This window comes from Perna viridis, chromosome 4, assembly GCF_037379345.1.
Source record: "Perna viridis isolate PV_CMFRI_1.1 ecotype Kerala chromosome 4, ASM3737934v1, whole genome shotgun sequence".
Classification (NCBI taxonomy): domain Eukaryota; kingdom Metazoa; phylum Mollusca; class Bivalvia; order Mytilida; family Mytilidae; genus Perna; species Perna viridis.
In genome coordinates this window covers 19361855-19375161 of record NC_142448.1, presented here as the reverse complement: position 1 = coordinate 19375161, position 13307 = coordinate 19361855, and the positions used below count along the sequence as shown (strand labels likewise).

At 32.5% G+C, this 13307-nt stretch overlaps 1 protein-coding gene across 1 annotated transcript in view; it reads right to left on the bottom strand.

Annotated features, from left to right (window-relative positions):
* The window catches only part of LOC148619207 (uncharacterized), a 61691-nt gene that overhangs the window by 26812 nt on the left and 21572 nt on the right, over window positions 1–13307 (bottom strand). The window contains exons 9-12 of the mRNA XM_088578873.1: window positions 12967–13061; window positions 7222–7330; window positions 6619–6753; window positions 5116–5159 (exon numbers count right to left, since the gene is read on the bottom strand). Of these exons, the coding sequence (XP_088434999.1) occupies window positions 5116–5159; window positions 6619–6753; window positions 7222–7330; window positions 12967–13061 (383 nt within the window). The remainder of the gene's footprint in view (window positions 1–5115; window positions 5160–6618; window positions 6754–7221; window positions 7331–12966; window positions 13062–13307) is intronic.

Genomic DNA, 13307 nt, shown 5'->3' with positions numbered 1-13307 from the left:
GGATTGGTATTTTGGTATTTTTCCTGATATTCTAATAAGACTACCAATGAACTACAAAACTGCTGAGGACCAGAATATGTTATATTATTGGAACCAAGGAATCTAATATTTTTAGAACAGACGTTGGCAAATGATGACTGTAAATTAGAGTTCAATGTTATCTAAATGGTAATGATGTCAGAAGGTTAAAGTATTGTTTGTATATGTTTTATGAGGGTGAATAACCCAGAAGAGGAAACAGAGTCAAGTATATACAAAGAACAGGTGGTATCTTATTCATATCACACAGTGTATATCACTTTCAGTGACCTTCCAACCTCTAGATACATCAATGTAAATAATACTTGACTTTTATAAACCACCAATTATATAAATATAAATAAAAGGATACAACACAGTCTATAAATATCAATATTTGCCAAAACATGCAGACAACTTGTCTTTTGAATTAAGCTGAAATTTTACTTACCTGAATATATAAAATCCATAGGAAAATGAATTATTTATATTTTAAAACTTTTTGAAATATTTTGAGTTATATATTTCTAAAGATACAACATATTAAACCAAATCAAGATCTCAGAAGTCAGAAATATTGATGTGATTTATATCACCATAGAACAAAAGCCTAACTCTCCCTGTTCTTCTCCTGTCATTGTACATAAGCTGTGTATAATGCACAAAGAATATTGAATATAACAAATGGTATAAGAAGCACAGTTTCTAAAAACACACAATCCCTTCCCATGAAAACTGATTACTCAGTGAAATCGGTTAGAAAAAAAACCTAATGTTGTGGTTATTTTTTTTCACCCTCCAAGTACAAAACAATTATACACTGCATTTCAATTGTGCATCAAATAGCAATTCTACCACTGACCCTGAACAGAACTAACTGGTACAACTCTGGTAATTAATTTCCAAGGTATCAGTGAAAGATAGTACCATATGTCTGAGAGCAAAAAGATTGGATTACAGACTACTTCAAAAAAGTTGGTCAACCACAAGACTGTGAAAGAAAGCTGTCCAGATGCAAATAAACTTTCAGGGAACTTGAGAAACCCTCAACATTTCACCACATTCATTTTTTTTTCTATTTCTTCATGCAGCACATTTGGTATCAAACCAACTGAAGGGAAAAACTATTAAGAAAGAACTAGAAATTCAAATTTTTGGTGGTAGAAAAGCAGGCAATTTATCAAAACCTAAATCCGGAACTTACCCTTTTTCTAGGCAAAGTAAGCATCCAAGCTCGGCGATCTTGATATTTATTGTACATTGACATTTCTACAAACATGACAAGTTCCACGACCAAATAAATCCAATTCACAAGAAACAGAAGACTAAACACAAAACGCCTTTAAGAACGTCAATAAGAAGACTATCAAGAAAAAATAAGATATGACTAGTCCCACAGAACATTTTCATAATCCTTTTTTTTACCCGAGAATATGTAATTTTTGACAACTTCCCCACTGTTTGAATTTTTCTTCTGAACTCCTATTAATCCTATGAACCATGTCATTGCCTGCTTCACCATAAGCAGCATGTCCTTGGAATACTCCCACACTTTGTACAGAATCTTGTGACTTTCATCAGTAATTATTACATGTATAACCCATGACAGATATAGGTGAAATCAACCACTAAATCATACCAAGATTATCTTCATTGTTATAAACACAGGTCAATGGGTGCCTGCCAAATCAGAATTATCGCATTCATCAAAAACTTACTTAATTCTGCCAATCACTGATGGACATAGCAAATCACAGTAATTGGAACATCTTACATGTACTGAGAAGTTTCACAGACATGGAGAAAATGGCCTTAATCCAATTGGAAAAGACTTTGATACAAAGTGAGTTTGCTGACAAGTTTTCATTCACTCATCCTAGTCATGCATGTTAATCATTTTAAGTCATGTTCGACTTCTGTTCTTTTTCTCTGACATGAATGTACTGAGTATGGTTGATACATGTAGACACATTCATTACTGCATAGTTTTGCATGTTGATTGAGCTTGGAAACTTCAAATGTAATTCTAAGCAATGCAAAGATTCTTAACTACAGGGTAAAATCTACCTAAGATGTTGACTTTAAAAAAAATTCAAAGTCAATAACAGTAATCAACAAGATATGTACTGTTAATAACTTTAATGGTAAAGACTAGACTATATGCTATCTATAACGGTTTATTGACCAAAGAAGGTTTATCAGATGACGAAAATATTGCTTGTTCATATAACATCTGTGGAAACATCCCATTAATTTCATTCTTTTAAAATACAAGTTGATTTGACAGCAACAATAATGCAGTTTTGACACTTGTATTACATGCAATTTCAATATATCAATAACACTATCTTTACCTTCACTGTATAACGATGGTAACTGACAGCGTTACAATGGAGTCTTACAGTCACAATGTCTGACATTGGAATGAATTACTGAAGATAGTAACAAATAAATGGACATTTCTACCAAGTTGCTGTAACTCAGTATAGTCACAAGCAAAACAGACATTTCTACTAAATTACTGAAGCGAATTGCCTAAGTGGGCTAAGTATCAGAAATGATATGCTATGGGATGGGGTCTTTCTGATTTGGCTAGGAACCTAGGCACTAATATCAGAACTGATATGCTATGGGATGGGGTCTTTCTGATTTGGCTAGGAACCTAGGCACTAATATCAGAACTGATATGCTATGGGATGGGGTCTTTCTGATTTGGCTAGGAACCTAGGCACTAATATCAGAACTGATATGCTATGGGATGGGGTCTTTCTGATTTGGCTAGGAACATAGGCACTAATATCAGAACTGATATGCTATGGGATGGGGTCTTTCTGATTTGGCTAGGAACCTAGGCACTAATATCAGAACTGATATGCTATGGGATGGGGTCTTTCTGATTTGGCTAGGAACATAGGCACTAATACATAATTATTTGCTGATGTACCAAGAGGTCTTCAAGACTAAGCATGGAATTTAAGGACTGATATATTTTTGGTACTCCATGGGGTCTTCCTCAGATGGCTAAGAAATCTAGGTACTGGTACTTAGTGTTTACTGGGTAGGCTAGGGTACTAATATATATTTTTTTGATGTACCAAGAGGTCTTCAAGAATTAGTTATGAAATCTAGTTACTAATTTATTTCTGATATACCAAGAAGAGAAGAGGTCTTTAAGATTTGGGTTGAGAAACTAGGCTTCTTTTGCATTAACAGTACGAACCAACTTTCTTTAATTCTACCTCCAGTTCGCCTGGTTTGTCGTCTGAGACAAAACATTTGGTACGAACCAATAATGGTACACAAATTTAAGGTTCAACTGGAACAAACCATATAATGGAAATCACCAATAGTACTAGTATAGGTCTAATGTACCCTTTGGCTAGATACCACCAGTAATATATATTTGATGTTCCATTAGGGTAAATGTCCTATACTGACAGTTCATCATTTTAGAGTGAGCTATAGCCTTGCATGTTCTTGGCCAGTAATACATAATCTATGTATTTTGAATGCAAACATTTGATTGAAATAACTACACCAGGATTTTAACTAAGCCAGGACAGAGTTGGTAAAAGCCTCCAAATTAAGTTATAGCTTTATTTTCTACATTCTGGTAATAAACTAAGTATAACTTAAAAATTACCCTATAAAGTAGAAAGTGTGTGTGTGTGTGTGTGTGTGCCAATTCACACATTAGAAAAGGGGATGGGTGGTTCCAGGCTATTGTTTGCTCATTTTTGAAATTTGTTACATGGCACAGGACTCCTTGATGGTTGTCTGAATATAGCTGAAATATTGCTGCTCGGACGTTAAACCCCAACAAACAAACAAACAAACTCCTTGATGGATCTGTTTTCTACTAAAATGCAAGTGATACATATAGAGGTCTTCCCTGGGATAGAAGATAACATTAATCAACATGCAAACTCTCCATTTAAAACATATCTATACAAGATGCTAAACAAGAACCCACAGCTGAAAGAAGTAGTCTCAAGGCAAATGGAAGGCTAATTTCTATTCATTGATAAGGATTTTTTCATTCTAATTTAATCTATGATTTGAATCTAATAGATATTTTCCCTATGGTTTTACTGCAGTTAGGGAAAGAATTGATTTTCACTCAAGAATCTCAACAGACTGTAATTCATTGTAGTGGTAAATTGCAGGGGGTTCCTACTTTATATATGGTCTTCAAACCTTCGAAATAAATTTCTCAATTTTAAATTTTGAGAAGATATTAATTTTTCACATAAAATTCTGTACAATCCATGCAAAATATGTTAATTATTTTTTTTTCAAGGGCATACACCCAACAAGGTTTCACCAAAATGTATAAAACAATGAAATTCCCTTTCGAGTCATGTTATCCTTTCTTCAATCTTATTTTGTTCCTTCATACCATCTAATTTTGCTTTCAAGACTATTTAAGCTAATACAAGATCACATTCTTCAAATGATGAATTACCCATACCAAATTATTCCATTAAATATTTATAATTTATTCCTGTATCAACAGCCCAAACAAGGGAGCCTAACAACCAAAAACAGAGTGGAGCAGCCCCTCTCCCCATTAATTATAGTTATCCTCTATCTATAGACCTCCAGTCAGATATACAGACATGTCAAAACTATCTGAGATAATACCAAGCTGTGATCAGCAACTCATCTTCTCATCAAAACCCCAGCTGTTATCTTATCTCCCAAAACTTACCAGTTAAAAATAGAATTAGTTTTTATTAAGGTTTTTATTCAGATTTTATCATTCAATGTTTCTCAAAACATAACCTCCCTGATGAAAAGTAAAAATTGCAAGCATTAGTTCATATTTTTTTTTCATTTCCTTAATCCAGAAATTAATCATTCTTTAAAGTGTGCACTTGGGAATACTACTTGATTAAAATAGTTCTTGTAAAATTGGTTTATTTCAGAGAATGTAATTTCTTAGAAGAATCTAAACTATATGACATTTAAAGATATTAATTAGAATAACATCAGATTTTAAGATATTTAACTCATTTTCAGTGTCAACACTGTTTTCAGATATGATAGGCAATCTGAATCAAATGAAAGTTTTAATCATGCTTCATTTTCACTTACCTCATAAGAACTATATTGAGATGATATATACTTCACATCATGATCTGCAAGCAAGATAAGAAATTCCAAAGATCAAAGACAAGGTAACACTTTTCACAGGTAAAGCACAGTTTACCTACACATTAAGATAGTTTATTGCATCAATAATGTATTGAATATTCCTCAACGAAGTTCTCTAATTATAAACTGGTCAGGAAAGATCAATGCTCAACTGAAGAAATTCCATCAATATATTTATGACCTACACACTTGATGTTTCTATAGTCTTGTTTCTAATGTAACTGATGCTGAAACTATAGTCTGTTTCTATTTAATTACTTGCACTGTTTGATCAAAAGATAACAACTCTAGATATGTTGGCTATTTTTATTATCATCAGATTCATACATGTAGCCACTATAATAGCTTTTAAAATTTCAAACTAAAGTCACATCTTATTGAAATAAAATTAGTCATGTTAATGGTTTTAATCTGATCATATGTCTTTTTCCCTAAATATTTCTATAATTAATCAAGTGCTAAACTTCTGTATTTAACAAATCCTAAAATACATTGTATTTTATCTTAACCAAATGTTTTGTATAAACAGAATAGTTAAGGAAATTAAATATGCTAAAGAATACTGTGGGAAAATTTCATGATACTAAACTGAACAAATACCTGCATTTTCCTTTAAATTTATTTCATGGTGTTTGTGATCATCACATTTATACATCTTTTTTTTTTTTTATTAATCCATGACAAAAAGGTCCCAGTGTTTGATATTTAATCCTATTTAATTCATCTCAACCATAAAATGAATGTTTTATACCTTCACATTCAACTTGTGTAATACAACTACATTATTTATCATTTACCTTTGAATATTAAATTAACTAAGAAAGTGATATAATGTAAAATGTACGGGATTTTGATGTAGACATCAATTAACTCTATTTTATGACTAGGCTTTAGTAATCCGTCTTTTAATTATTTTGTAAAAAAAAATCATAATATATCAAACTCTATAAAAAGCTATTAAAGTGAATGAAAAATTGGCAATGAAATACAATTAGAATGTAAAGCCCTATACATCATCATTAAATTGAGGTGTGCAGTTATGCATATGGATGACTTCCTCATTTATTTCATATCTAAAATTCATAAAGAGTATAGTTAAGCAACTAGTCTGTCCTATTAATCTTTACTGTAGACCTGTTCTTTTCCCAGCCATGACCTTCATCAGAAAATGATTTTTTTTTACATTTTCATAACTTTTACAGGGGTTCAAATTTACTTTAAAGAGTGGAAAGATTTTCAAATCAATGGTTCTGTTAAGGAAAATCTAAAGCCCTCATAAAGTATCATCTGAAAGGGTTGGAGGTCCAGAACCCAGGAAAAATGTCATAGATCAGAAATTGAGAGTCCCACGACTTAGAGCCATTACTAACTTGAACCCCTGCTACTGTACACCTTAAAATATTTCTTAAAACCATGTATTATATTGTTTTATGGACATCTTACCTTTTTCTGGAGGAAAGAAAACTGAAGGTGGAGGTGGAGGGAAACCATCATCTGTAGTAAACACATGTTGATTCCGACTGATGAGATCTGGTACCTGTGGCATGCCTACTTTCTTTGAAAAACTGGACATCATAGCTGTAAAATAGTATAAGGTTATACATGTAATAGAAAGGTGGGATTAATTTGTCATCATGACTTGCAGTTCACATAACACCAGTATCAGTTATTCTGTCCAGCAGTTCACATAACACATGTATCAGTTATTCTGTCAAGCAGTTCACATAACACCAGTATCAGTTATTCTGTCAAGCAGTTCACATAACACCTGTATCAGTTATTCTGTCAAGGTGACTCTTAACACAGTCACAATAAGAATTCCAATTAAATTTAGTCAATATCAGGTAAAATGTGTTGTATATAAAATTTAACAAACACAGTTGACTTCTGTTTTGATTCTTTCTTCATGTTGTATTTGTGAAAGAAGGATAACTTTTATGAATATATCACTTTGGTATAATGCATCAATACACTCAGTATAAACAGAGATTTCTGGACCTTAAGTTTTACCAATGTCATTCAGTTACTATTTTGTTAACAACTTACCACTTTTATCTATTAGCACCACATGGTCAGGAGGGAAATATCCAGCTTTTGCTGTCCGTCCATCTGTTATCACACATCCTTTCCACAACCCCTCATTCTGTTCTAGTACCTATAGGCAGCAAAAAAATTATAATAGTAAATCCAAGTTCTTATATATATAATGTTGTCACTGAAGTTAGATGGTGTCTATTAATTTCTTTCTATTACAGGGTAATTAAGTCACTCTGTTTGTCATGAAAAGTTCACAATTTAGCACCCTGTATAGTTAAAAACCTCATACCAACTAATACATATGTGTGAGATATGGTCTCTAACAAATGTCCTATTTATTACTAAAAGGACTGAGTAGGAAATGCATTAACTGGCATCTTTCCCAAGGTAAAAAGGACATTTAAAAGTTATCACTTCAACACACTGTTTACAGTAAACATTATATAACTATTTCACAAGTACACCTAAAGTGTATCATTGCCTCAGATCTAAATATTGACAGTCATGGATCATGTGATCATCTACTAACATCATCCAAAAGGTTCAGAGATAGAGAACATGTCCACAGGATATCTTCTTTACCACAGGGTCCCATATGATCAATGTTTACATTTAATATAATCAGTTTAACAGTTCTGAAGAATATCTACCCTGCCAGATACTACATGGTGAAATCAAGAAGTTGCTCTTCATGTACATATCATTCGCACATAGAATAGAATGACCAGTCACTGAGATATACAGACCCTAACAGATGGAATGGGTAGATGGATTCCCCTCTCAACAGAGAACCAGATGAAAGAGATCATTGTTTACAAGTACTCAGAACTAAACATTGTTATTGAGGTGTGAAGTGTCATCACTACAACAGTTCAACACAGTCCAGTTTATTATTTTATGGTTTTACTTGAATCACTGGAATATTTCAGTACATTTGTGAAAATGGTGAAAAGTAAGAGTCCACAATAAAAATTTATGAAGTCCACTATTCTAAATAAGTTGAAATTCATGAGGATTAAGGATTTAATGCATGCTAAAATTACAAAAATATACTTTTAGCAGAAGGTTTTTAAGGGCAATGTTTTTATATTACCCTTTTATCGATAGCTAATTCAAACTAATTCAACAAAATAAGAAAACTAAAGACCATCTTAATTTTAATGGTATCATAAAAACTTAGGACATGATTTAATGCATATTAAAATTATGAAACTAGTCTATTTAGCAAAATATTTCCTACAATGATAAAAATATCTGTTATAAGAATTAATTTGAAGCTGAATAGTCAGATTACATGTGCAGTGAATTTTATTGTATTGAAGCCACAATTTAGCATACATGTAAGTTGAATTTTAATATTAGAACGCAGATACCTGAATTTGCATGTCTGGATGTCAACAGAAGAATACTAGAGGAATATAACGAGAATAGGTATGGTGTATATGTCAAAGAGACAACAACCCCACCAGGATTGTTGATTGGGTAACATATACCCCTACAATCTAATTTTTTAAAAGTGAAAATTCAGAGATGATTTTACCAGGTCTACAAACAAAGCGGAAATTGTCTACTTCAAAAGTAAATATACAGTAAAAAAAAGAATTGTAACGGTAAAATCCGGACTTGAAATAGTGGAATTCCTCTAAAAAATCGGGAAAAAATCATGTCTGTGAAAAGGACCACAACTCCTAAATAGTGAAACAAAATCACAAAATCATATCTGACCTACATCATTTGAAAAAAAAAAGTTTTTACCACTAGTCTGTATTGATACATGACTTGACAGAAACAACGAACAAACCAGAGGCAAACTAACTTGTCAGGTGGGCGTATAAATAAATCTTAAATAAAAATACATATGTTTAGTATATACATCCAGGACTATTTATCAGAGTATGCTGAATTATATCTAATATTACTACAGGGAATTCTGAAATATACAAGTTAATTAACTTCTGAACATTTATCTATCATTGATTATGATATACATAGGTCTGTCAGTGTGGTGGCAATAATGGCTATAAATGGCAGAAGTAAAATGTGTGAAATTGCAGATATATAAGTATACTTAGAACTAACAAATCAAAACAAGAATATGTGAATAATAAAATTGTTATTCTAGAGCCTGATACGATTATGGGGCTTGGTTAGTTAAAACAATTGAACCACCTTAGTAATCATGCTCACAATATCCCACACTTCCACTGCATCGACAGAAGACCAGCCTAAATTATAAAATTTTAACTAAGTCCCCCTTCCCCAGCAAACAGTGGGAATGCCACGCTGACAGAAGAGTTCCACCTAGTGGAAAACTATAAATTCTCTTAAATTTCCTAAGTCCAAGGGCCATAACTTCCGTAAAAATCATTCAACCATAACCAAAGTTGAACTTTAACTGTAACACAGCATAGTAATGCTACATACCAAAACAACTTATTTGGTAGGAGCATTACAAAATAAACAGCTGCGCTTTATGCGCATGATATGCCTGTTGCCCTTTTAACTTGTCCTTATGCTTTTAATGAATTTATATGATCAACTAGAAATACTGTGAATACCCTCCCTGTCCAAAAAAAAGTAAATAAAAAATGCAAAAAAATTTGGCACTATCAAGGCTACCTCAATGTTAACTAAGTTTGTTGTCTTGATTTTTCACCTTTACATTTCTATCTTGTTTAAAACACACTTTTCTGACAAGGTTACCAAGTACTTCTTATATTTATTAGTCGATCATCATAGCAAATTTTCTGTTTTAAATGATTTTTCAACGAATAAAATTTCCTTGGCCATTTCCTGCTTTTTTTAAAGAGCAAAACTTCATAACACGGAAACATAAAATTTAACGCGGAAAGGAAAATTCTGAATTTTATAAAAATCGAAAGGGAACTTATGTCAATAGACATGAACACTTCAACAAAGTTTCATAAAAGTTGGTGAAAGAGTTTTTGAGTAATTGTCCGAAATCTTGAAAATCCCTCCTTTTTAAAGGAAAAAAATTCATAACATGGAAACGAAAAATCTGAAATTTATCACAATCGAAAGGGAGCTTATGTCAATAGATATTCACCAAAGTTTCATTAGAGTTGGTGAAAGTGTTTTTGAGTTATTGTCCGAAGAGTAGACAACGGACGGACAATAACTCAAACCATAAAACGTCCCATCTTTGACGAGCGTATAAAAATGTACAGAAAACATGGATGGACAGACGACCAGCAGTTTCATGTCCAACAAATAGTGATTTTTATTATGTCTTTTTTGTAATTGGTAAGCAGATAAGTCATGACATCCTTTTCAATTTGATGAATGCTTTTGGCTTTCAGTTACTTGAAAAAAAAGATATTGGCAAAACACCTGAAGTCCTTTCTCTTGCAATAACTGCCAGTTTTGTTGCTCAAACACAACAAATGTTAATTCTAGAAAACATGAAAGAATCAATGAAACTGTTAAATTTCTAAGAAAACTGGAAAAAACTGTGATTGACTGATTGTTGGGGTTTAACGCCTGAGCAGCAATATTTCAGCTATATTCAGGTGATAAACATGAGATGGATGATAAAATGAACATGAAATGATGATGACATGAAAAAGGGATGGGACACAAGGATAATAGGGTTGACAAATTTTGATTGCCACTGGAAATAGGGAGAGTTGGATAGGGTCGGGCAATTTCGCCTCCTGTGGCAGAGCCCTATGGTTCCTACTCTGGGTGAATACCACAGACGGGTTCGTTAACGCGCAAGGAATGTGGCATTGGAAAAAAACTGAAAAAGTTTACAACATTCAAGGACCATAAAAGGCAGAAAGAACAACATCACATAAAACTGTGGTATAATCTAGTAAAAAGGAGTGCTGTAAAAAAGATTTGTCAGTTAACTCCATCATCTAAGTCTTTTCAGTGTCACTGGACTAAAAGTATGACCTTGACCATTCCCTACATGACCTTAGTTTAAAAAAGGTTATTTCCTTCAGTACATTCACATTTGTATAAAAATGTATAAAATATGCAACAGGATAAAAAATGGCCAGTTGCTGATATTTCTTAGGCAGAAAATAAATGAAAAAAAAATGGCAAGAAAGAGAATCTTTACCTACAACATTACTATATCAGGAATGAAGTTTGACATGTCTAAAGCTGACCTTTCATTGACATACACTCAGAGTTAGTAAAAATCATATCATAGTCAAGATCACTGACCCAGTGATAAAACTAAGTCCTAAACTAACAGACAGATACAAACTTCAGACAGCCATAACTGACCAAGAGATAAACTCTAAGTAAACAAACAAGTCTTTAGAAATTGGTGACCTCTATATACAGTGTATAGTACTAGTTAAACAATGTTAGAGTGGAAGAACTTTTCAATTCACTTGCATATTTATAAAATTATTCTTGTTCTTTTTTTTCTTCAAAAGAACCTGGTGTTGAATGTTCCATAAAATATTGGAATAAATACTGAGTACAATTAACAGACACATCAGATCTTACCATACCCATGTGTACTCTCAACTTAGAGACACCAGACCTATTTATACCAAGTCCAGTATCAGAGCTACCTTCACACTGACTACAATCTAGGGCACAAATAAGATACTGGTATTTTAACTTTCTTTGAATTTAAACAGCTCATACATTCATAATAGAGCAGCCCTTTTTGATTTTTGCTCTAATTAAGACAAAAAACATAACCAAACATGTGCTCCTGTTTGAAATTTTAAGACCTTTTTACAGGACTAATCATTTTATGGTGGAAACTGGTTTGGTTTTACCTAACATTGTGTCCAATACAGGAAGATACAAAGTAATACAAGAGTTTAAACATCATTGTACATGGAGACAAATACAATTTGTCACATTATCTTACAACTCTTGAAACTGTCACCCTTTATAGGATAGATCTCACCATTATGTAATTTATTAACAAACCATTTAGAGGAAGCAGAGAGGAACAGAGAACGGTAGAGAATGTCCAACTGATAAATAAACATTTTATCTGACTCCTCCCAAATCAAATAAAATCAAGATGTAAGAGAGCCCTAGGTAATCTCTTCACATCTCAAGATCAAAACCTCCCTTAAATCAAATGCCTCTACTTTATATTATAATTACCATTGTAGAGTGTTAGACAAAAAAGTAGACCAGCTATTTATTGATTAGATAAGCACTGAAATTGGCATCCTAAGAAATCATCACACTAACAATCATAATTTTGCATGAACTTCCACCCCTTTCACCAGTAATTACACTTGACATAGTGTTGTTACTATAAAAACTCAATCCTACGAAATAACCAAAACTTTTTTGTTTATTTTGTGTTGATAATTGAATTTCAAAATGGGCAATTTTCACTTCATTGCAATTTTCAAATTTCAAGGTTTTATATTAAATCATCCCAGTTGGTGTAACAGAACAATAATACAAAATAGCATTGTTATAGCCTTTGGCAGCCAAAAATAAAGAAGTGACTTAACAAAGGAGTAACAAAACTTATAATCATTTGATTTAGCAGGAGATGCTGGAGTCTTGACACATTTCCCTGTTCCTATGTAAAGTACCATAAATCCAGCATTAGCAAATCACAACACAAGAAGTGAAAAGAAGCTTCCATCCATGATAACCAACATTGATTCAAAATATCATTAAAATCCATTGAAATATTTTGGAGTTACCAAAGGAATTGCCTATGACTGGAGAAATGGATGGATGGACATTTGTATACCAAACACATCTGTTAAAAGCAGGCATACATGTACTTACCCTGATTATGTCCCCTTCCTTGAACGACAAAGACTGGAGATCGTAGACATTAAAGTAATCCTTCACTGCTCTAGCTTGTACTGCAAAACTGGCCTCTGAAGTATAAAAATCTTAATATAAGATTAATATGAATAGTGTATACTACATTTACCTATAAGTCAAACTCTGCACTATTAATTATAACAACAAAATGGTCATATTTATACAGTTACCATATGAACACCAAGTTTCTGGATGATGTTACCCATATCATCATTTTCCTAAAATTATGCGGATTGACAAAAGTCTATAAATGGGGTTTAACAATCTTATAATTATATATATGCTTATGATAGTGCATT